The 25667-nt window shown below is 47.9% G+C and overlaps 2 protein-coding genes across 6 annotated transcripts in view; one reads left to right on the top strand and one right to left on the bottom strand.

The window, feature by feature from the left end:
* LOC135815328 (uncharacterized) overlaps positions 1-25667 on the top strand; it is a 46049-nt gene that overhangs the window by 14950 nt on the left and 5432 nt on the right. For 3 of the 5 annotated variants that reach the window (XM_065328607.1, XM_065328606.1, XM_065328605.1), the window contains exons 6-8: positions 11375-11461; positions 15010-15042; positions 23746-23835. In XM_065328607.1, coding sequence (XP_065184679.1) covers positions 11375-11461; positions 15010-15042; positions 23746-23835 — 210 coding nt within the window. The remainder of the gene's footprint in view (positions 1-11374; positions 11462-15009; positions 15043-23745; positions 23836-25667) is intronic. The other 2 variants (XM_065328609.1, XM_065328608.1) reach the window with 1 other exon arrangement.
* Positions 2322-4067, bottom strand: LOC135813677 (uncharacterized). The gene is made up of 2 exons (XM_065326720.1): positions 3595-4067; positions 2322-3328 (listed from the first exon to the last, which is right to left on the bottom strand). The coding sequence occupies exons 1-2, from the start codon at positions 3720-3722 to the stop codon at positions 2539-2541; spliced, it is 918 nt and encodes a 305-aa protein (XP_065182792.1). The 5' UTR covers positions 3723-4067; the 3' UTR covers positions 2322-2538.

Genomic DNA, 25667 nt, shown 5'->3' with positions numbered 1-25667 from the left:
TTTCCAAGACGAAGCGACTAATACCACACTCAAGCCAGCTACCTGCACGGCCTCTGGTCTGCGTGGCCTAGAACGCCGCTCAAAACAGCTCCAGCAAAGTTCAAACAGCCGCCATTCCATTCTCCTTCATCACATCGACTTCAAATAAACTACAGCAGAAAGCTCGCATCAAGCGCAACATTTTGGTGTGCAGCATGCTTGTGTATGACGTAGCACTCCAGGGAAAATCCCTGCCAAGTGCAGTGTGAAAATTTGAATTTTTCGATCGGAGTGAATTTTTTAGTTTTCCGCCGACCTCGAGTCTCACCACGGCGGGATCGGACCTCGTAGAGACTTCTGATAACTTCGACGTGATAGTCAAGGTTCCTCTCGAGACCTAGATGCTTTTTTATGAACATCGGAGAAGGAACACCAGAGATATTATATTTTTAGTGCCACTGTATACCAATCGATCGATATCGATCGATGGGGTCACGAAGGGTTAATCGCCTCTTAAAACCAATGCCACTGCCAGCACAGTCCAACACTTTTGGAGATGACATTTTTGAAATTCAGTAAAATACTGTGGTGATAGTGATACTGGTTAAGCGACTACGCGCGCTGAGTGAAGCATTTGAATTATCCACCAAAACGCGATACAAGATCCTGGCTCAACGATGATATTAAACTCTTTATCGAGTGGCCAAGTGATCAATAGTGAGGCTTAAGCGGGATTCACAGAAGCTTTTTTTGCGATGCGACACGCCATGCGCGAAACCGGGAAAACCCCAAATCGCAACCTTGTCGCACCCCACGCAACTGCCGCAACTGGGCCATCGCAGAAGTTGAGCTTGGCTCAACTTTTGCGATGCGACAAGCGATTTGGCGTACGATTTTGACCTTTTCTACAGCAAAGTTGTACAAAGGTTCAAGAGTTGCCTATAAATTTGTACAAGTTGTATCAAACCGCGAATATCATGGTGACGTAGCCAAATCAGCAAGATTTTGTCGCATCACTGACTTCTTCTGTGAATGGTATTTCGCGAGTTCGCATCGCACGCGTCCGTCGCAGATCGCGTCGCATCGCGTGTCGCATCGCAAAAAAGCTTCTGTGAATCCCGCTTTAGTTATACGTGAAACATAGAGGAATCGAGTGGAGAACATGTGTCTGGGTTAGAGTTCACGCCTTTGCATGTTTGGGGTTCAGATTTCTATGCGCAGATGAGGTTCTCTTCGTTGTGGCACACGCAAAGAAAAGGCTTAGGGAACTGCTGGGTATCATTCAAATGCAGGTGGAAAACTACACAGTATGGAAGGTGTTACTGAATCGTAACCAGCTCAAACTCTAGCGCCCACAAAGCACTCGCACATCTACAACAAGACACTCTTTCTTGATGTTATGTGTATATATTATAACAAGGAACCGAGTGTATATAGAGATATATACACCAGTATGAAAACCGAGGCGAAGCCGAGGCTTTTATAACTGGTGTATATATCTCGATATACACGAGGTTCCTTTGTTATAATATATTTATACCTCTCCATATTCACCGTGTGTGACCTCCTAATGGCTTGTTCCTCGCTGACAACTACTGCTAATTCCCCTTAGGGCGTGTTCAGACTGGCGTGAATAGCCGCCGGAATGCTGCAGCGTAATCCCGGGAATCGCAATCACACTGCACGTGTATCCCGCTGGAATGGCCAGTACATGTGAAGCTTCGACATTTGAAAAATTTGAGTTGACTCAGTTTGAGTTGGATATCAAAATAAACCAATTCAGTTTGTTGAGATACTGGATCATTGTGCTTTTGCTTGTGCTTGTCGACGGAAAGAATACTATGTCCGGAGTGTTTCGTGCTTGGGTGGCATTCATCCGCTCCGCGATCAGAGTATGCTTCTCGTTTGCAGTAAGCGTTTTGCCTGCAGAGCGGCCCGCAAAAATCACCACGTACAGCTCCATGAACTCCCTCTCCATTGCTGAGTCGAACAAAGATTTCGGCATGATGGGAGAAGTTAGTTGGCAGTCTAGAAGTCAAAACTCCAAACTCAAATGCATGCAGTCAGACTGCACGCAAGAGTAGAGGATGAAATAAACGAAAAGACGGAACGTGTGCTGCAAGGATATCAAAAGCGCTCCGCGTGCCGCCGGAATCTGCATTCCACTGGCCTGCGGAGTGGTGGGAAACCTTTTCCGTGTTTACGCTGGCGGGAACGTCACGTGAGCGATTCACCTTGACAACTTTCACATTCCGCTTGTTTTTTACGCCAGTCTGAACGCGCCCTTAGCGGTGTATATGGAGATTTATCGCCTTCTTAGTATTTGACCCCACTAATTTCCCTGATACCTAAGCAGTCAAATATATTGCATATTTGACTAAGTAGTCAAATATGGAATATATTTGACTGCTTATATTTGACTGCTTATATTTGACTCCTTTTTAGGAAATTATGGAAATAATGCTGAAAGATGAGCGAGCACCACATACAAAATCCAGCAACAGCAAAGCAGCAGAAGCACGAGCTAAGCTAAGAAAAGAGCAAGCAATGGCAGAAAAATCACTTCCTAGCCTTCTTGTTAAGCTTCAAAGAAAACGGATATGAGCGCTTTCTTGGTTGCAACCAAGAATTTTGAACATTGAATGTGATATTCTGGCAGTCTTTCAAAACAAAACCAGCCTGAGATTTCTTGTCATCTACACAAGGAAGGTCTACATCTGGTTCTGGACTAGAAACAGCCAGTGGCAAAGATTCAGCAGGGCAGTCTACTTTGCTTGAAGCAACACTATTACCAGAAATTGCACTTGACATTGCCTTAGCATCAGAATTGGAAACACGGTCATAGGATTGCAATGATGATGCGCTCTTATGGCCAGAAACAGAGCAAATTTTCCGATCATCTACGTTGTTTGCTTTCATACGCCAGATAGCAGTGGCTCTAACACAATGATTCGTGTATGTACGAGATAAAGAAGCAGCTTCACTAATCTTGGCCATCATGGTACCAAGCAAATTGTGGGAAAGAGGCATATTCATGAATAAGCATACCTTATCGGTGCCGGATCTTGATAGGTTGGCTCGCTGGAAAAGCCGCTCACAATTCGGGTTGATTATCTTCAGATAGCGTTGAAGGACCTTCACTTGCGTTTCGTCTTGAATCCGGCCTGCCGAGGTGAAAGCAGAACCATCTAGCCCACCCTGATGATTCTTCGATGCAAAATCCTTGGACAGCGTAATATATGGCTTGCCGCAATCATCAGTTTGGAACGAGAGGTCGGATTTGCACATTTGCGCTTGAACTTCACGACCACGCAGACAGAACTGTGAAGTAACCGTGAACCAGACATACCTACAAAATGAAAAAACACACGCCATAGAAACTCATCAGTGTGAATTCTTCGACAAATCAAACCAAGAAACTGAACCATTTTTCAGTGTAAATATTTCGTCTTACAAAATCTTCAAAATCTTACAAGGTTACAAAACGATTTTTTATTCTTCTACAAATCAAACCAAGAAACTCTCGATTTTTTCAGTGTAAATATTTCGTCTTACAAAATCTTCAAAATCTTACAACGTTACAAAACGATTTACAAGGAAATGCTGTACACGTACCTTGCTAATAGAACCGGATCATTAGACGTTTCGACGTCCGTGAAGTACGTCTGAAGACGATCCCAGTCTTCAGCAGTGAGCGATTCCTTGTGGACTACTGCGTCCTCCTTGCCCTCGCGTTTGTTCATCTTCAACACGCCATTGAGCACTGAATTAGCTCTCTTGAAACATGGACCCGTTGCAATGTTGAACGTCCTGCCTGCACTGGCAACATGACGTTGCAGGGCACCTCTCGCCGAAATCAAGCTTGCCCGTTGGTAGGTGGTCCCGTCCTGCCTTCGGGCATCTGCATAAAATCCTTCGAGTTTTTTGGCCAGAGTTTCTTCTGAAACTGTTGAAACATCGATCGGATCGCCACAATAGACATTGAATGCAGTTACCCAAGTGCCAGTTGACCTCTTCGTATTCTGGGGAACTGCATCATCCACGATTTGTCTCCTCTCAGACTCAGAAGAAGTTCCAAACCGTTCTGGAGTCGCCATACTGAAAGAAAGGACGAGCACATGGTGCGCATGCCAAATTAGGTCGAAAAAGACGGACATGGCAAATGCGTACAGGGACTTCCCCATAAAAGCACGCGTTCGAGTCGAAAATGACCGATATGGCAGAAGCGTATGGGGATTTTCCCATAAATGCACGAGCTCGCGATCCGGTACCGTACTGATCAAAACTACAGCATCCTAGATCCTGTTCAAGCCGGGAATTTCCCTTCTCGGCTATAGAAATTGTACTGTGGATATCTAAATTTGAAAAGGCATTGATATGTCGATTATAAAAGAGAAATTAGTTTGTGGAGAAGACGATAAATAGATTATAGACCTCATAGTCGGTCTATAATCTATACATATACACCACTAAGGGAAAGCATGCCTAAGACTGTAAGTGTATATGGAGTGAGGTATAAAGTTTCATACAACAATGGAGGAATAGAAGAAGAGGGAAGAGAAGGTCATAGTTACAGTACTTGAACAGTAGCCAGCAGCAGCTCACGACGCCATCAGGACCCGAAGAGAAAGAGAATGAAATGAGGACAAACCACTGCCTTTATACCAGGGCCAGGCACTGGCGCCTAGCAACAGCCAATCAGAGAAGCTCATGTGACTACTCTATCTACTACAAAGAGTAATGAGTAATGATTACATCATTGGCATAAATGGAAAAAGACACAAAAAGGTAACACATGCAATTGTGGGATTCGAACCGGCAACAGTCATTCCAAAGGTCAAGGAATTAGCAGTAACTTCTATCAAGGCTTCGCTGAGTGTCACCATGCATTATCACTACTACTACAAAGGGGATATTCCTAGTACACATTCCAAGTGATTTCTCCACTTGAACATAGAGCAGAACAGGTTTCTTTACGTTACCGAAATGCGAAGAGTGTTCCCGGGATTCTTTGCGTGAAGTTCCCGTAACGTAGAGCAGAACATCACCCCTGTCTCCAGTTAACCCAAAACTGTGTATTGATGTATGTTTGACCAGTGTAGTTGAACATTCCTTAAGTGAAGGGTGTTCAGTCACCTACCTGTGCCTATATATTTGGCATAGTGCATCCATATGTAATTTGACCCCGCTTCCTATTTCACACCTTCGCGTACGCACATGCACCTCGCATGCACCGGCGGTAACTGTTGCGTGCCTGTGCTGTTTACATGCCTACTCTGTTCCCTGTGTCCTCCACTTCTCCTTCTGTCTTCATCAAGTATAGTTTGTAATTCCTTCCTGAGTGTGATGGTTGTGTTGGACTGAGAGAGTGTGCATGGGCATTTACCCTTTAGTGCTGTTGCAGTAACGCAACACTTGGTGTCAGAACTGGTACCCCGAACCCTCGCCACTGGACCCGCTCGCCATGGCGGAATTTCAGCCCCCTGAAAGCTTCGACTTTTCCGCACCTGAGAATTGGCCCCGCTGGAAAAGCCGATTCTCACGCTTCCAGATTGCTACCAAACTCTCTTCCGAATCCGCAGACGTCCAGATCTCCACTCTAATTTACTCTCTGGGCCCAACTGCAGATGATATCTTCCAGCGTGAGTTGTCCTTCGCCCAGGATTCCGACAAGGACGACTTCGATAAAGTGGTCGATGCTTTCGACAAATACTTTGCACCTGCGGACAATGTTATCCACGAACGGACGCAGTTCGCTCGTCTCCGCCAGCTCCCCGGTGAGTCCGTAGCCACGTTCCCAAGCCGACTCCACTCTGTCGCGGCGAGATGCCGTTTCGACAAGCCGTCAGAACGGATCCGCGATCACCTCGTCGCCCACATGGCCGATTCTGAAGTGAGTAAGGCGATGCAGAAAAAGGACATAGGCTCCCTCACCCTCGCCGATGTTCTCAAGGAGGCCAAGGCAGCTGAGACCCTCGAAATCCAGCTAGCCACTCAACGCTCCGCAGCCACTCAGCCCTCCGTCGCAGCCGCTGTCGCTCGCGGACATCACAAACAATCTCGTGGAACTGGCCGACCGAAGGCTGCTCCCGCTGCATCTCACCAGTCCGCGCCTAGCTACTCGACACGTGGCCCGCCAGCAACCTCTGCTCCGAGCGCTCCTTGCTCCGGCTGTGGCTCATCCAGTGGTCACTCGCGACGCGAGTGTCCTGCTTGGTCCGTCGAGTGCCGTAAGTGCCAACGTCGTGGTCACTTTGCCAAAGTGTGTCGTAGCTCTCGTCAAGTGGGCGCGAGCGAGGTGTCTGACCATCCGGTGAGTGATTCTGCTAGTGCTAGTGCGAGTTATTTTATGGGTAGTGCTTCATCCGAGTCACAGGAACCCAGTATCTGTGTTTTGAGTTCAGTATCCATTCCTGACTCAACTGAACCCTGGCTTGTTGAGCTCCCCATCAATGGCCAGTCAGTGTTGTTCAAGCTGGACTCTGGCGCAGACTGTACACTCCTTCCTACAATAGCCTCAGTCCTCAACCTAAGCTCACGCCGATCTCCACTAAGGTCACTGGACCTGACGGCGAACCTCTACCCATGCACGGCGCATTTGTTGCTGCCAGCTCCTGGAAGGACCGCAACGTCACGTTCCGTGTTATTGTTGTTGATGGCCCCAGCAACCTCCTGAGCCGCAGTGTGTGCCAGGACCTGAACCTCCTGTCTTGGGATGTATCCGAGGCATCCGCAAGCCCTCCGTCCGCTCCTCCTGTCATTGGCCGCATGTCCGGTCCTGCAGCTACCATCGAGCTGCAAGACAATGCTCAACCATATCACTGCCAGACCGCACGACGAGTTCCCATCCACCTGCAAGCCAAGGTCCAGACCGAACTTGACCGGATGGTCCAGATGGGAGTCATCTCTCCAGTCATCGATCCGACCGACTGGTGTGCACCCATGGTGCGCGTGCTCAAGAAGAATGGCTCCGTCCGCATCTGCGTGGATCTCAAACGCCTGAACCAGTCCTTGAAGCGTTCACACTTCACTCTGCCGACCATCGAAGACACCCTGGGCAAGCTGTCCGGAGCCAAGGTCTTCACGTCGCTTGACACGGCGTCTGGGTTCTGGCAAGTGCCACTTGCTGATGACAGTGCGTCACTCACTACCTTCATGACACCGTTTGGCCGGTTTCACTTCAACCGTTTACCCTTTGGTATCACCAGTGCGCCAGAGGTTTTCCATCGTCGCCTACTGGAAATCGTTGGGCACATTCCCAACGTGGTCGTCTTCATGGATGGCATCCTCGTGTTCGGTGCCACTCTAGCTGAGCACGATGCTGCCCTCACTGCTGTCCACGCAGCTCTCGCTTCTGCAGGCGTACTCCTCAACCCCGCCAAGAGTTGCTTCCGTATGAAGTCCCTGACGTTCCTGGGTCACCTCATCGGTGCTGACGGTGTCCGCCCAGACCCAGCCAATGTGTCTGCCATCCAAGCTCTGAAGTCACCGACCAACGTGCCCGAGTTACGCCATGCTCTGGGCATGTTCACGTTTCTGTCAAAGTTTGTGCCAGATATGGCCAATGTCAGTGCCCCGCTCCGTGGTCTCTTGAGGCGGACACCGCCTGGCAGTGGTACACCCAGCAAGAAACTGCCTTCTGTCGCCTCAAGGAACTCGCTACTACTGCTCCCTGCTTGGCACTGTTCTCGCCCGACCAGCGCGTACGTATTAGTGCTGATGCCAGTAGCTACGGACTGGGTGCTGTCCTCCTGCAGCCTGATGGCTCCCGCTGGCGCCCTGTTGCCTATGCGTCCCGCTCTCTATCTCCTACTGAGCATCGCTATGCCCAGATTCAGAAAGAGTGTCTCGCCATCGTTTGGGCATGCGAGCATTTCCACCACTACATCTACGGCGGTCCTCAGTTCACCGTCGAGACTGACCACAAGCCTCTCGTGCCTCTCATCAACTCCGCTGATCTCGCCCGCTCTCCTCTGCAATGCCAGAGACTCCTGATTCGGCTGATGAGGTACAACCCAACCGCTATCCATGTGCCCGGCAAATCACTCATCATTGCCGACACCCTATCCCGTGCTCCGCAAGAGTCCTCGCCTACTAGTGATCTTGCTGATGAAGTACAGCTGCATGTGTCTGCCGTCACATCGCATTGCTCCACCGACCCGCTCTTGGTCAACGTTCGGAACGCGACCAACGCTGATGCCGACATGTGTCGCCTCCGTGACCTCATCCTCAACGGGTGGCCAGCCAAGCCCACCTCGGTCTCCGCTAGCCTCCGCCGTACTTCGCTGTTCGCGATGAGCTCTCAACTGCTGATGGTCTCCTCTTCCGTGGCCAACGTGTCATCATCCCTGCATCCCAGCGCAACGCCGCCCTTGACAGTGCTCACGAGGGTCATCAAGGCGTTGGTAAGTGTCGTGCTCGTGCGCGTGCTGTGATGTGGTGGCCTGGTATGTCTACGGACATTGAGTCGTATGTGATGTCTTGTGCCACCTGTGCCAAGGCCCGTCCTAACCCAGCCGAGCCGCTCATCTCGTCCGAGTTGCCATCTCTTCCATGGTCAAAGATCGCGTGTGATCTGTGTGCAGCCAAAAGATCCCCTTACCTAGTTGTTGTCGACTATTTCTCGCGCTACATCGAAGTCAAACAACTTACCACTACTACGTCTGCCGCTGTGATTGCCTCTCTCCACTCCGTGTTGTCTACCCATGGTATTCCACACACGCTAGTCTCGTACAACGGTCCACAATCTGCTAGTGCCAGCTTCCGTGCATTTGCTGCCGAGCTTGGGTATGCCCATCCCACATCAAGTCCTCGCTTCGCCCAAAGCAACGGCGCTGCAGAACGTGCCGTTCAGACAGCCAAGCAGCTCATCCTCAAGAACGATGACTTGCCTTCCACTCTCTTGGCCTACCGGTCTACGCCATTGGCCAACGGTTATTCACCGTCACAGCTGTTGTTTGGCCGCCAAATCCGCTCCCGGCTACCAGGACCCCTCCCTGCTCCAGCCTGGCCCGATTTGACCGCCCTAGCTGACAAAGAAACATCTTCCAGGTCTCGGCAGGCTGATCGCTACAATCAACGCCACCGTGCTCGACTGCTGCCTGTTCTCGCCCCTGGTGCTCCTGTGTATGTCCCCGATATGGACAAAACAGGACACGTCTAGAACCGCCTGTCCGAACGCTCCTACACGATCGACCTCACTCCTGGGTCATCTGCCCCCGAAATCGTCGCCACGTGCGTGCGTTGCCATCCACGTCAGCCAAACGCCCTGATCCCTCCCGCTCACCCTCCTCCATTGAGCCCATGTATGAGGTTGAGTATGGTGTTCCTGCTCCTGTGCATGTTGCCCTGCAACCACCAGCTAACTCTACTCTGCCGCCTCTTCTGCCTGTGCCGCAGTCTCCTCGAGTTGCTAAGCCTCTGTCACCCGGTCGCAGACCACCATCCAGCCGTGTTCGCCATGCGCCGCAACGCTATGCTGCCAATACCTGAACACAGTAACACTGTTTACTCCATGTGTTCCAGTTGAACTATGACTGTGTTCTTTTCATGTTTTTTTCTCTCTATCATTCTGAGTAATGCTCACGTTGGTACCTGCTCCAGAACGGCCTGGGAGTAGTAAGTTGACATCAGATTTCTATTTTGGATCCACTAAGGTGTGACTTTGCTATTGCCTCAGTATGTGGGTGCATAGCATCCCACTCATGTCGTATGCAGGTGCGACTTTTACTTCGCCACCAGTTGTCACCCCGCCCCCAATAGCCAAATCAGTCAGTCTCACTGGCTACATCACCTTGCTGTGAGTAAGACCGCTTGAAATGTGCTTGGATCCATACAAAAACTGGATCCAGGTGGATCCAGTTTTTGAATTTTTCAAATTGTTGCTATGCCATTGCTATGCCATTGCTATGCTGTGACGTAGCACTTTCAAGCCCTATTGTGAAAATAAGTATCGGTACTGCTGTGTAACTAAATCCATGGGAATAAAAAGAACAAATTCTGCAGTCATCGCCACACTACAACGAAGTCATGAAAGTTTACCAGAATTAATTTTCTTGTCACATTCATCAGTGGAAAGTCGTGACTGAAGAGTAACCATGCTGAACAATGATTAAATATACATTCAATGATGTGTTACGAGAACAAAATACAGTGCCAAAATAGAAAGAGGGAAGGTGAGACAATAGCAGTGAAGTGAGAGCTAAGTGCAACAGTGGGTGAAAAACTAATAATTATAACGCTAAAACTGTGTAGTGAGACAAACAATCATGCTGTGCACCTACGAAAACAATTTTAACGCAACTACATGTTTCTTCTGCTTACAAAGATCAGGCTTATGCAAACGAATACAAACAGCCTCAAGGACTTTCAACTGACTAGCATACCGTGCACGACAAAGAACAGAAAAACTAAAATCATCATACACCTGCAGACACTTAGGGTGAGACAACAAGTGAAGAAAAACGGCAGACTTCTTACGATCACAATCACCATCTGATTCCTCGTCTCCAACAACCGCAACCTCGTCCTCCGTTTCATCTCCCAACTCGTCCTCAGTGTCGTCCTCCGTGTCATTCTCCTCGTCAACACTGATCGGTCCCAGGCTCGTTTGACGTTGTTTAACCTCTGTTCGTTGACTCGTCCTTTGATCTTGATGGCAACTTGTTACCATTGTTGTTGTTGTTGTTGTTGTTGTTGTTGTTGTTGTTGTTAAATCTTGTGTTCCCAGTGTCCTCGCCGGTGCTTGATCTCCAGTACTGTAATAATTCATTGAATAATTAGCCGTTGATCGTCTAGGTCTTTGAATGTTGATTGTGTTACTTTCTTTGTTGAATTCCGTTCCCTTCAGCCTTCTTTCTCGTTGTTCACAATCAGTGCTTGCCTCATCCATATATGCACGTGCCACCGACACCACAGACTCAGCCCCAGCACCGCCGATGATAGATGTAGGTGGCGGTTCTGGGGGAGGCAACGGCAAAGACGGCGATGAGGGCATTACCTCATCACAGCGTCCACTTTGGTCTTGAGCTGAATGTTGTTGTGGTGTGTTATCTTGTGTTGTTGTTATGGTGCATTGTGTTGTGGTGACAATATGCCCATTACCCGACTCCAAGGCTCTCGATACGGGTAATGTGTATTTTGTTCTCGTAACACATCATTGAATGTATATTTAATCATTGTTCAGCATGGTTACTCTTCAGTCACGACTTTCCACTGATGAATGTGACAAGAAAATTAATTCTGGTAAACTTTCATGACTTCGTTGTAGTGTGGCGATGACTGCAGAATTTGTTCTTTTTATTGCTATTATAAAATTGTTGTCTCCACGTCGATTATTTAAATCCATGGGAGTTCTTCTTTTCTCTGTCCTGTGGTGTGTGTGTGTGTGTTGTAGGCCGAACAGTGTGTAATACTGCTGTCAGCCATCGATCAGTGTCCACAGCAATGTGTCGTTAATTTGGAGCACCCTGACTGCCGGAGTGTAAGTCTCACAACAATGGCATGACGTGTAATGAAATACTCCGTCTTTGTGCTCTGCCCGTACAACACAGCAAACAACAACAGAGTTGCATAGCCAGTGGCTGGCAATGACCTTTATTGTATAATCGTATAATTCAACTCGGATGGCGAGCCAATTAAATTATGGTGATAAAGGAGGACAAAATGTTACGAGTTATAACCAACTGTCCACCAACGTAACCAGATCTTTATATAGTCAGCGAGTGCAACAAAATGGTACAAAACTGACAAGGAGTACTGAGACATTCGGCGACCTGACACCTAGCTTCAACACTTCTCCAAGACCTTCCGAACCTGAGCCTTCCAAGTTGGAAAGTTGTTGGTTTGTGCCTTGGAGAAGTGTTGGAGCTAGGTGTCAGGTAGCCGAATGTCTCAGTACTCCTTGTCAGTAATTTTGCCATTTTGTCGCACTCGCTGACTGTATAAGATCTGGTCACGCTGGTGGACAGTTAGTCATAACTCGTAACATTTTGTCCTCCTTTTTCACCATAATAGTATAATTATTACTGTAAATTTTTTAAAACTATAAAATACAGAATCATCTTACACTGCAATATATGCAGTGCACAGACACAGCAATCACGCTATCCCATAAAAAAAAACCAGCCAGCAGACATCCTGCCCCTGCAACACACACCTGCCCCATACAACATACCCCACCCCTTGCTGCCGCTGAGAGCCTATGTAGGCCGACAGCCCAGCGTACCCAATTAACAATGCGGAAAACAACAAAACACAAAAGCAACAAAAACAACAAAAACACAACAACAATACCAAAACATGCACGAGAAAGAAAGAACACAATATTCCTGAGTTCCCCACCAAATGTGGGTGGGTGAGAAGACGGACATGTAAGTGCTAAGTTCACCACCGGATGTGGGTGGGTGGGAGGGTTCTGGTTCTATCAAGGAAGTAGGCCACTGTGAACACGTTGGGCTGTGTCTGCTTTGCGCAGACTCGCACTGAACCACCATGATTGTCATGGCTACGCACAAAGACACGTGCTTTCCAACTCTCTTACGGCCGTTGGAAAGCGCAACCTGACTTCCGAGAAAGAGCATGTCCCGACTTTACCGTTGAAGTCGTGATCGGTCCTGGGATGCACAATTGCCATCAGCAACATCACTTTAGGGCAGCATGATTTGTGGTAGACAGTTGCACTAGACAATTGCAGTGGGTGGTAGCGTGTCTCGATGCTTCATCTCACCATCGTCATTTTCTTCCCATGTGGGAACACTCAACATCGTACACCATTTCACAAAAATCATTTATTGTCACCGTTAAAGGGGAAGTTAAGGCAAAAATTAAAATTTCACCAGTTGTAGTCTTCGGGGTGCTGAGTCGAATGGTCTTGGTCCGAGAAAGCTGAGACGCTCCCTTTCAACTTGAATCCCAATCGAACTCGCGCACTTCCACCGAAACTGGGTGACTGCGCCCTACGAGATGGGGATTTGTATGCAAAATGTCACTAAAAGCGCCATTTCGTTCTTATAAAAGCACGGATGACCGCGATTGGCCCATATGTTGTAGTCTTTTGGACGCTGAGTCGACTGGTTTTGGTCCGAAAAGGCTGCGATGCAGCGTTCCTTCTTTATTCCCAATCGAACATGGTTGAACAAGTGGTCACGTGCTCCTGGGTGCCCAAATCACCTGGTCACCACGCCAGCAGGCGACAACTTTCACACCAAGGTTCAACTCGAGTTCAACTCGAGCGACAGGACTGCACCCAAAAAAGGTCAAACAGGCTAGTAAGTTGTACCCTGCAGGCACGGTGACCAGGTGACTGGTGTACGCAGGAGCACGTGACCGCTTGTTCAACCATGTTCGATTGGGAATAAAGGAGGAACGCTGCATCGCAGCCTTTTCGGACCAAAACCAGTCGACTCAGCGTCCAAAAGACTACGACATATGGGCCAATCGCGGTCATCCGTGCTTTTATAAGAACGAAATGGCGCTTTTAGTGACATTTTGCATACAAATCCCCATCTAGTAGGGCGCAGTCACCCAGTTTCGGTGGAAATGCGCGAGTTCGATTGGGATTCAAGTAGGAAGGGAGCGTCTCAGCTTTCTCGGACCAAGACCATTCGACTCAGCACCCCGAAGACTACAACTCGTGAAATTTTAATTTTTGCCTTAACTTCCCCTTTAACTGTTCCATAACAGTCCGGCCATGCATGCTCATCACCGCTGTACGAATCAATGGCCTGCTGGAAACAAGCGATCTTGTGACAAAGTTTCAGCATAGGCTTGTAGTAATGGCGCCTCGCTGATCCGAAAACTTGGCAGCACCATCTGCGTACCACCGGATTCGTAGAGCTATCACTCCTTGTTTGTTCGGATTTCCAGCCGGTTTTAGTACAAGAGGGGACCCCAGTGATGATTGTGTATTTTTGATTTTTGACCAGCTTCTCAGCAATCTCTTCAGTGAACTTGATTCGTTCACCACCATAGAAAACGATGGCGAGAGAGATCAACAGACTCGGCAGAGCAGTATTTGTTTCTGGATGACACCTCTGCTGAGATTCTGTTTAGGAAACTGTGACTGGAGCAATTTCAATACACCAGGTGGCAGTCAAGAATGAGCACCAAGGAGTTTGTTGTGCTCGGTGACTTTTCTCCATCTGTTGTGAACCCTCTAAGATTCTCTAAATTGTCAGGATCGTACGACCACACGGCATGAGGACAACTCTTTTCCTTTACACAGTATATTTAACTTCATCGAATAATTAACAATGAACACTAATAACACCAGCTATTTATAGCATGCAAAACAGCGTACATGCAAAAACATACGCATATAAAACGGGACATAACAGCGTATACAGTAAAAACGCACACAGCGCATATAGCGTATGCCATGCAGCAACATCAGCGGTACGGCGGAGTCGAAATACAACATTGCAACGAATACAATGCCATAAGCGCGAAGGCCTTTCCCACTTGAGAACTGGTGGTTTGCAACACCATCGCATTGAGTCTTGATACCAGTGCCAGGCTTTCTCCATAGCTTCTTATGAAGCAACATGAGTTGTCTGACAAAACAATGTTGACACGGTATGCTCAAGTCCCCTAGGAGTTTTAGGTGCTACCTTCTTTGGAGTTCAAGCCATTTCCCTCTTCACCATCACAAACTGACAACTGAGGGACAGTATTAGGTTGCTGGCAAATTTACTCCGTCCTGAGATTGTATTCATTTGCTTGTGAGACTTCGGAAGTGAAATGCACATTATACTAAGTCAGACCAACAAAGAGGTAGCGTTGCAATGGAGCTGACTTTTCTTGCACCCATTTTCTTTATTTGTTCATCCGTTCTCACTGCTTCCACTGTTTCTCTGTCCATCTGTCTCTGTATGTCTGTTTGTTTGTCTATCTGTCTGTCCGTATTTCTGTCGTTGTCTCTGTCTCTGTCTCTCCTTCTCCCTCTCCCTCTCCCTTCCTTCCTTCATCACTAACTGCCTCCATTCCTCCCCCTCCCTCCTCTCCATCTATCTCTCTCTATCTTCCATCCAGTGTAAGGAGTACTGCCTTCCTGAGAGACGAAGGGTGAGGACTAAAGCTTTTGTACACTCGTGGTTTTCCTAGGAACCTTCTATAAAGTTATGCATGTCTTGAAATGGAAATACTTCTTCTTTTTCTTCTTTTGACCAGATGAGAGCCCACAGCAGCACTAACAGTTCGCCAGCTACAGTCTGTGACAGCAAGTACAGTCAACCTTGCGAATAACAACCTTTGATATACAGTCAAATCTGTCGTAAGCGACCGCCCCTTGGTGCAAGAAAAAGCGGTCTCTTACGGCAGATGGTCTCTTACGGCAGATGTATGGTAAATCCGGCATACCGGGTATATGCTTCCATGTACTCAAATCGACGAGAGTAATGTGATTCTTATAATTATCATTTTATTGGATATTCAACGACGACCATACCCGTATAGTACGCGTATGCGACACGGCAGTAGATAGACACTGCCTGGACTTGAGAGCTACAGCACAGCCTGAGTACAGGCCAGGGCCAGTCGATCGCACTTGCAAGACAGCGCATTTTCACACCTTGCAGTTGACAGCGCACTGGCAAGTACAGTTTCGCGCCTGACTGAACCTGGGTTGCGGTCGCTTACAGCAGATTTGAATGCATCCACCGTGCATGAAATCGCGGTCGCTGGTCGCGCACAGCAGATGGTCGCTCTGGACAGATCAGTTTGTGTGTGAAACCGTCGGTGCACGGAAAATCGGTCGCTAACGGTAGATGGTCGCCTACAGCAGAGGTCGCTAACGGCAGATTTGACTGTAACAGCTTCCAACACCTTCAACTGTGACAAACGACCAGCACGACACAGTACACTGAAACCGTATCACCACGATACATCTGACGACATCCCGGACTAGCTTTCAAATGTGCACGAATTGAAAGCTGTCTACTTGTCAGGAGTAACTACTTGCTTTGTTGTGTGGAGTGTGGCTGGTGAACTGTTTGTGCTGGTGTCTGCAAGAATCGTGTGGTCTCGTCTGGCCAAAACAAGACCCTATTACTGCTATCAATGGACGGACCAAAATAGATGGGATCAACGAAAATATATCGTATATGTTGCATGGGTTGAACCCTTTCACTGCCAGCTGACTGCTCAAGTGACACGGCACTCAATGCCAGGCTGTTAGGTGAGCTCAGCACCCCCAGTGCCAGTCGCTTTTTACCTCCAGTTCAAATAATCGAAAGGCCAACTTTTCCTCGATCTTTTGGTACTTTCTGTGCGGAATATCGCTTTCTAAAGTATATATCGTAGGTAAACAACTGATAAAGGAAGCTATTACCTTCAAAAAAATCGCAAAATCCGAAGTTTAAGGGCGCTCGTTCTAGCGCCAGCCACAGTGCAACAAGTCATGTCATGTCATGCAATAGTGCGCCGCGCGCCGCATGCACTACATACAGTACATGTACACCATGTGTGCGGCCTGGGGCCAGTTGCGAAGTAAACGAAACGTTGTTTTGGAGAGAGAAGCAAGTCCTGTTTTCGTTCGGTTGGATTGAAAGATCTGCCAGTAGACCGGAGAGCTACAACACTTGAAGCAAAAGAAAGTGCTTGCTGAAACTTCCCTGTCTTCGTGGCAACAGGACTTCAGTTTGCGAGAGACTTTCGTCCTGTCGCTGCAGACGCAATTCTTGTTGCTTGCAGAACACTTGGGGAACGATCGTGAGTCCTTTCGTGAAGCGGATCGTGTGGCTAAACGGCCGCGGATTGGTCTGCCGACATGGCGGCCCTTTGTTTTCCTAATTATCAGCAGTCCAAGCAACATCTTTTCAACTTTGGAGAATGAAGCGCTTCCCTGTTCCGTTGACAAGCGCTTCGTTCGCGGGTGTAATGCACTTCCGCATCAGCTTGCAGTAGATCGGCAGGAGGTAGATGTCGTTGCGGAAAGAATAATTGTGTTCTAGCTGACATACCTGTAGTGTCCCTTGACCGTGCTGGTCGCCACTGTTACATTTTAGTTCTCAGGAAAGCGCTGTTTCCATCAAGTTTGTAGCTGCATCCAAAATTCGTTCGTGAGGAATCCGTCGTTTGGTGGTCTCTACCCGTGACTCCAACTACCTGTTGCAATGGATAGCCCCCTGGAGTCTTGGGTAATAGCTAGGCATCAAGTCTGAATCAAATTCCATGCTCCATGCAATGAAAGTTGACGGGAAAGAGAAAAATACTCGCACCGACTCAGCGAGGAGGTAATGCATGGGAACCAACTTTTTCAGCGCCGCTCGGCCAAAAATCGAATACGCATTTTCAACGACACCGATTCGATTTTTCGATTCGATGATGGTTCGATTTTTTTCAAATGCCAACCCATACTCCTGGCAGCGTACCGTATTTTCCGGAGTATAGTGCGCCCTTAAGATGTGCTATTTTAGGCCCTAAATCGCAGGTGCGCACTATGCTCCGAGTATGAAATGCATGTACTTCAATGAAGATTGAAGTGCACACCCCCAATGAAGATTGAAGTGCGCGCCCCCAATGAAGATTGGGGTGCGCGATATACAAAGGTGCGCACTATACTCCGGAAAATACGGTATTTCAATGGATATGGACCTCTTCCAGGGCCCAGTGACCCTCTATGGCAGCTAAACATCTCCAATACCCCAAAATAGTGGCCCAAACTGGGCGAAGGGGGGGGGGGGGGGTAATCACACTATATACAAGTAGTGGATCGTCCAACCCTTTGGAAGTTAACCCTTTACCAGCCGCAGGATTTATATGTAAAAAAACGGAGTCCACTAGATTGATAATAGAGACTAAACGGTAAATAATTTGTAATGACACCTTTATAGTTCTGGAAAGCTGGTAGAATTACCTTTCATATGAGACTAAAACCAAGCTGATAACATGTAGAAACGTTGCCATTCATGGCGAACAATAACTCGAGCAATGCGGCCGAATTAGCAAATTCGAGGACCATGACAATTATGTACACTGTTCAGCTTCAGCTCATGCACCAGTTCATCTGTCAAGATTCAAACACCAGCAGAACCAGGCTGCTCTAGCGCTCATTTTTGGTGCATGTCACGCATATGCGCGCATGGGCTGTGCACCGGGGCGCAAACACATACTTCAGCATGAAGTGCGTCACAGCCACACGCTTGAAATTTCTACTACACCCGTTTGCTGGACTTCGAGCTTCGGCGCTTGAGTATTTTACTTCGCGCTATATCGAATGATACATCGTTGGAAAGCTGCATTCAATAGCTTTCCAATGAGCCGTCATATGTTGAATTTGAAGTAGGCAGACCGACGTTATAGTTGTTTGTACAGTGCTCTATGCTCATTTAGCATGAAGTGCGTCACAGTCACACGCTTGAAATTTCAACTTCACCCGTTTCCTGGACTTCGAGCTTCGGCGCTTGAGTATTTTACTTCGCGCTATATCAAATGAATTATCGTTGGAAAGCTGCGTTCAATAGCTTTCCAATGAGCCTTCATATGTTGAATTTGAAGTAGGCAGACCGAAGTTATAGCTGTTTGTACTAGGGGTCAAACGGGTGTACCTTTAACTAACGAACGGGTAATTTTCTTAACGGGCGGGTTAACGGGTACCCTTTAGCAGTCATATTATTTTTTTGCGCATTTCTCACATAAATCATGATTTTAATTTGTATATTCTCAGGTTGTATTTTGATACTACATTATGATTCGCAAATGATTCGTGTATCATAATATTATTATGGCAATGAAGGTTCCAAATGAATGTCATCCGTGCATTTGCCCATGTACATAACTTCACAGGCAGTAACTTACAATCGAACATGTAGATGGTCCTACAAGCTACATGTATTTTGATACACTACGCAAATCAACTGCAGATCGATGTAATTCAAGCCATGCAAGGACAGAGTGGTTTAGCAAAACTTCCGTGATCTCGCGCAATCCTATTTGCTACGTTCGCAGAGAACTGGTACTCGTTGCATTCAGAAGATGTTCGCACCCATAGCTAGCTGGAGCTGGGGTGCCTGACACAGCTGATGTGCTGCTGGCCAGCTAGCTGCTAGTGCTAGCTTGTTGAACTTGTGAAATGAATCTTCACAAATCCCGGTAATCTTGTATGCAATATTTCGAACTACTTTTCAGCTCGTCGATTGAAGGAACAAACTACAACCATGAGTATCATACATGTAGCTACCACCTACGGACATCACCGTTTGTGACACTCCGACTGGTCACTCAGCCTGGTGACACTAGTTCATCAAGTACTGTGGCAGGTTCGATGTCGGAGAACCATCGTAACTTTCTAGTTACTCAGCTGCCACCTCGAACGAGTTTCAAGTCTTGCATTTTCTCACATCACAATCAAAAACCTCCAGTACGAGGATTTTTACTTGCACTAGAGTGGAGAGAACAACTGTCAAGTCTGTCTTTCAGCCTGATTCTGCCTGATAAAGTCGAAAGCGGGAATGCACAGGAAAAAGGAAAAGAGTATCCGCACTCCTATTTTGAGTCCTGGAATACGATAGGATCACTTTTTTTTTTTATTTTTTTTATTTTTTTTTTTTTATTATTATTATACAAACGGGTACCCTTTTACTAACGGTACCTGAGATTAACGGGCGGGTACCCGGGTACCCGGTACACCCGTTTGACCCCTAGTTTGTACACTGCTCTATGCTCGTTTAGCATGAAATGTGCCAGAGTCAAACGCTTGAAATTTCAACTTCACCTGTTTCCTGGACTTCGAGCTTCGGCGCTTGAGTATTTTACTTCGCGCTATATCGAATGAAACATCGTTGGAAAGCTGCGTTCAATAGCTTTCCAATGAGCCGTCATTTGTTGAATTTGAAGTAGCCAGACCGAAGTTATAGCTGTTTGTACAGTGCTCAGCATGAAGTGCGTCACGCTTGAAATTTCAACTTCACCCAGGTGCATTCAACCGCGATTTTCTCGAAAAAAAGGATGTGCAGCACACGGTTTTCTCGATGGTAGGTGATTCCGTAGGTTTTCAGCAGTAGTTTGCGATTATTCCGACCGCGGTGCGGCAAAAGACCATGGTTTACAGAGCGAAAAACGAATGCGTCGAATTCGACGCATTCGCACTATGTACGGCTGGTAAAGGGTTAACGACTCCTTCACCAGTTGCGATCAACTAACTGATCTAGGTTTCACGCCCCTTGCGACGAGGAAGGTTGGCGCACATCTTTGCTGATGTAGTAGCGGATGATCTGTTTGATCAGCACATTCGCAGCCGTGCTGCAGTTCAACGGAACTGTGCTGTTCATGGTAGCTAGCGGGCCAAATGCTAGCGCCATGGATGTTTCCACCGGGGATAGCGGACGTGTTAAAAACACGGCGGTGGTTGCACCTACTCTCTCAGTACGATCGAATTGCACTAGAGAAGCAGGATTTTTGACGTGCTATCGGTGTCAAGAACGGTGATTCTCGCTGGCAGAGCACGCTCAAAGCGAGCCCAAGAATCTACAATTTCGTCAGTCATCGTCGAGATGTTGGTATTCCACCGCAAATCACCAACGGCGAGATGGCGATGGGTCAAAAGCCCAGGGATTAATGTGGCAAGTGCACGGCACTGTCCAACCCACGCAAGTGGGGTGTCCAACCATACACGACGTCTACCAAATAATCCGTCTAGGAGTCGATAGCGACGGTCAAAAGCTACAAGAGCTGGCCAGCCAGGCGGTGAGCCTGCCACGTCTCCATCAAAGAAGTACGAGGTTAACGAATGAGGGTCCCAGGAGTACCGGCGCATACGCGGATGGGTACGAAAGTGATCGCACATTGCGACCGCTATCAATAGGTGGGAACAGAGGTCATTCGCCATTACTGGAGTCCAGTAGGTTTGAAAAACCTCTTCCACCCAATCGGCGGGGAGGGTGAGAGTCCGATGTGCAGCTCGCACCATGGCCCTCACGGTGGCTACATGTAGCGAGGTCAGGCGAAAATTAAATTTTGGAAAACCCTATCGAATTGGGTATCTACGGAAAGCTTAGAGCTTCAGGCGTTCAAATCTAAAATTTGGGCTGGGTTAGAGCAACTGGAAGAGAGTTATGGGTGTTGAAAGGAGCCCGACTACGTGATTTTTTTGTCGCGACGAATGTACGCGTGGGAGCTCGAAAAATGGCACCCGGCACTCGGGTCCCAAGTCGCGACGGAGAGTGCATGATGTAATCTCGCGTGTCACGTGCGTGTACTTCGCTATGCTAGCGGCACCGCTGCGTGCAGCACTCGAGCCGAAAACTATTACTTTCTGAAGAGAAAATGTTTGTTCCTCTGCAGAGAAGGGAAATGTGCAATTGTCTTCAAGGATCGCCAGTGCATGTACTATTTGCTGTGAACCGGTGATGGTAAGATATTTGGGATCCAATGACGAGTTGGTGGCAACGGGAGCGGTGGCTGCTGTTGATGGATGATGTCGGAAGAAGCGCTTTCTCAAGACAAGTTTCTGCAGACGATCAGGAATTTGAAAACATAATTGTGCTCGAACGTATTGTTTGTTCTGGAGTAGTACAGTAGAGAGACTTTGTTAGAGACATGGTCTGTGTGAAAGTGAACGTTCCTCACTTTCTCTCTCACACAGGTTATGTTTGGCTGACAACTATTTGTAGTGTTGCCTTGACTGAGTAACACTGACAGCATTGGAAATTTGGAAATAGTTTCCATTTCTGAAATGATGCATACAATTGGACAAAACTTTGCAAGAAAGACATAGCTTTCCGAAACAGTACCTAGGACCGGGACTGAAGTAGCCATCTCCTTGCCTTCATCACCAACAAGCTTCTGAATAGATACAAAATGCTGCACACCAGACGCAAGCGAAGTTTAATCGGATTGATGGCGATTCGCTTGCTTCTGTTGCTTTTTAGATTGGTGCACATGCCTTCCCAAAGCAATCCTCCTTGCTGGACAGTGACACCAGTCGGGAGCCATAACGTCGGTGCGCCTCTTGTTACGCCAATGAAACTTGGTAGTCCGAAGGATTAGGGGCGCTGAACACGATGCAGCATCAACCTAAGGCGTAACAAGAGGCGCAAGGACCGAAATCCGCCCTCGAATATTGGCAAAAAGCGAGAGACAGCGCGTCGACAGAGAAACGTCTGGACGCCGCGCGAACGGGTGGAGGCATTGCTCCATATCCTTACCAAAGGACTAGAAACTTGAAATCGCCCAAAAAGAGCAAGGAGACTGCACAAGCGAAGTTCAAACGCAGGTCAGTTTTGATGCCTCCCGTAAAACTCGAAAAATCGAGTAAAAACCTATGTGCCATTACATCATCGATTTTCAATGGGCCGGGGATGGGCCAAGCGCGACAAGCGAAGTCCGTGAACTGGTCACGCGTCTGACCTCGCTACTACAGGCTGGGGACTACGATATTGAATACCCAGACCTGCATCATCGACAGGTCCATACACTGAGGCAGTCGTCATTACTGACCGAAGATGTGTGAGCTTCAGGCTTGACAGTGAAGCTTGTCGGTCAATAGCTTCACCAAGATTACGGTGGGAAGCGGAGTAGTGCTTGGCAGCAGTCACGACACCCGACGCAAAGAATGCGCGTCGAAATTCCTCTAAGCGAGGAACGCCCTGGATACGCTGATGTGCAAACCAGCTTTCTGTCACAGGCTCTATGGTGAAAGCATCAAACGCTTCTGAAACCAGGTCGACCAGAGGATGGAGCTGGGGCTCTAACAGCATACGCTCGATCGGAGCGAAGCTCGTTTCGACGATCACAGGAAAATGTCCTGGATTAAAGGTGGCATCGGTGATGGCACCGGCACTTTCTTTACCCATGTTCGTAAAACATCACGCGGACGAAGTTTACCCTTCTTCCTAAAGGGGACGGTCAATGGAGATGTCTCATGCGAAGCCATGGTAATCTACTTATTTAGAGTTTACGTCTAGCTGGTACACAAAACTAGTCCAATGTAGAGCTAGGAATAGTTTGCAAAACTACGCTCAGTCTCAATCTAGTGAACGCACAGAGCAGGGAAATTTTGTCTCTCATACAGCGCTGGGAACTGCATTCTTGCTGGTCGACTGGAGTCGACAGCGGCACTCGGAGTGCATGAATGGGCTGTAGACTGGAGTCGACAGCGGCAGTGAAAGGGTTAAGCCTAAATTCAAATTTTTCTTCGGGGTGCTGAGTCGTATGGTATTGGTCCGAGGAAGCTGAGACCCTCCGTTCCTCCTTTATTCCCAATCGAACTGGCGCACTTCCACCGAAACTGGGTGACTGAGCAATACTGGATGGGCATTTGTATGCAAAATGTCACTAAAAGCGGCATTTCGTTCTTAAAAACACGGATGACCGTGATTGGCCCATACTAGTCTGTTGTAGTCTGTTGGATGCTGAGTTGACTGGTTTTGGTCCGAGAAAGCTGCGATGCAGCTTTCGGCCCTTATTCCCAATCGAACATAGTTGAATAAGCGGTCACGTGCTCATGCGTGCACAAGTCACCTTGTCACCGTGCCTGCAGGCTACAACTTTCACACAAAGGTTCCAACTCGAGTTTAACTGGAGTGACAGGAACGCGCCCAAACAAGCTACAAGTTGTACCCTGCAGGCATGGTGGCCAGGTGCAGGCTCGTACCACCGCCGTTGGAGGTGGTGCAGCCGGTTGGGGGGGGGGGGGGTCTTTTTGAAATTAGGGTGCAAAATCCTGCATTCTGGGCACTTTGGGCATTGCGTAAAACAGTGGTCTGGCCAAAGCCGGACCGGCCGGATCGACTGCTACACTCCTGACAAGTACTTGTGTCTGCTGCTCAGAATGTGCTCTGGTATTGGGGCAAACATCCTGGAACACCATTCCATAGACGGGCTGCTGAACATCTACCTACAGCACCACCACGTCCAGAGGTTAGTCTTTGCACGAGTCTCTTTCAAAAAGATGGGAACTTACGGAAAAATCGAAATTTGTGGGCAGAATGATCTTGGCCCACAGATTCTGTGACGGACGATGCACCATTCCTCAAGTACATGTATACCAACATTGAATCTGTTTCTGTACAAGTATCTCAGAATTCAAGAAAAGGACATGGCAGTGGGCCTTAGGGAAGCATAAACTTAAGAATGTGTTTGCTAAGGCAGCTACGCAGCTAGGGCAAGAAGACACCACTTCAGCTCATCCTTCTCTGATGGATAATGCCAGTCACAATGGTGTAATATTTTCATGCGTGGCAACTGGGATAAATTACCCCTGTATGTACCAAGCATCTAATGTATGTGTGGGGTACTCCTCGTCAATGATGGACCTATAGGATAACATCTAGACACATAAAATGTTGTGAGTGCAAGTTATGTTTTTCTGAATCCATGGTAATGAATGGGTCTATTCGCCAACATATTGTAATGCAGCAAGCAGCTATAGGTAGAGGACACACACGGAATACCCACTTATGAGCCAATTGTGTGTACTTCTGATAATTGAGATCGCTACATTTGAAATTAAGTATAGACGTGTTAGCGCCAGCCATTGGGATGCACAGTGACTGAAGAACACCACAGGCACTAGTTGCATGCATGAACAGCAACAGAAAGGACGGAAAACGGATGTGTCGTCTAAATACCAGACGCAAACAATTGCATCAAATGCTCAAATTATCGCAATTATTTCAGATTTGAAATAATGTTATGTTGACCAGCGCTTTGGCCGAGTGGTTGTGGGCTTGCCTGCAAATCACAAGGTCCCGAGTTCGAGACCTGCGCTGGAAGCAGGGAGCGTGTACTGTGCTAGCAAATGCGGTGATGCATGCGTGAACCACTTTACATGCAGTGAACTGCGCCGACACCCACGGTCAACTGGGTACTCACTACTCGGAGTGAGGGTAACATGGATGCAGCTAACGAGGTTAGCCCCCTTGTCGGGCATTGGTTGTGAGACTTACCACCTCACCCTCGCCGTTAGGCGCTGCATCTGCCACCCTGGTAGCACAGGCATGGTGGTGGCCTGGCACATGCGAAACTTCCTAAGTTGGTTGTGTTTCTCAACGCAATTGTATAGCCGGTGGTAACGCGGACGTGCAAACTTTTTTACTTTTACTGTTTTTGCTGATCTACTTGCATCCAGGGAGGATTGGTGATTGAGAAGATAAGAAATAGGAACTAGGGGAAGACCTCCGCCTGTGTTTATGATGTTATGCCATCGCTGCCCTCCCTCTCGCTGCTACTTGGAGAACCAATGCTGGGATGGCTTCAGCGATGAAAATTAGCAGTTTCGATTCAGATCCTGAGGAGATATCGCTGCTTCAGCTCTCTCCAGGTGTCCACCACGACTAGAGGATGTCGACATTAGCTGGAGAAGGCTATATCTTTACTAGCAGCAGCGTGACGGAATGTAAACACGATCGAAACTGGCAACATATATCGCACAGCGCTACATTTGGGAAGCGCACTTTTCGCTGCGATCGGTCTCCATACTTTCAAATGGCGACCCACCAATATCATACATCAAAATCGTCAGTGGGATCTCAGCTGTCGAGTCAATCAGAGAAAGGACGCCGCCGAACGGCGCGTCGAGGTTTGGCGCGCTCAACCGTAAATATTTTTTACGTTTCGAGATGGGGCCGGTACATAAAGGGTTAAGGCACCTCACAGCTATGGCCACCGTTTCCATGCTAGTATCAAACACTGCAGCTATGTTTCTAAAGAGAAGTAATGACATGTGTGTGCTGGCTTAGAGGTTCATGAGG

The sequence above is a fragment of the Sycon ciliatum genome, chromosome 4 (genome assembly GCF_964019385.1).
Source record: "Sycon ciliatum chromosome 4, ocSycCili1.1, whole genome shotgun sequence".
NCBI classification, from domain to species: Eukaryota; Metazoa; Porifera; class Calcarea; order Leucosolenida; family Sycettidae; genus Sycon; species Sycon ciliatum.
This window is presented reverse-complemented; position numbering and strand designations above follow the sequence as displayed.

Excerpts from the sequence above, each read along its gene's own strand:
- LOC135813677 (XM_065326720.1), bottom strand. The coding sequence starts at position 3,722 with ATGAACAAACGCGAGGGCAAGGAGGACGCAGTAGTCCACAAGGAATCG. Across the intron at positions 3,329-3,594 it reads GATCCGGTTCTATTAGCAAG|GTATGTCTGGTTCACGGTTA; the intron begins GTACGTGTACAG and ends TTCATTTTGTAG.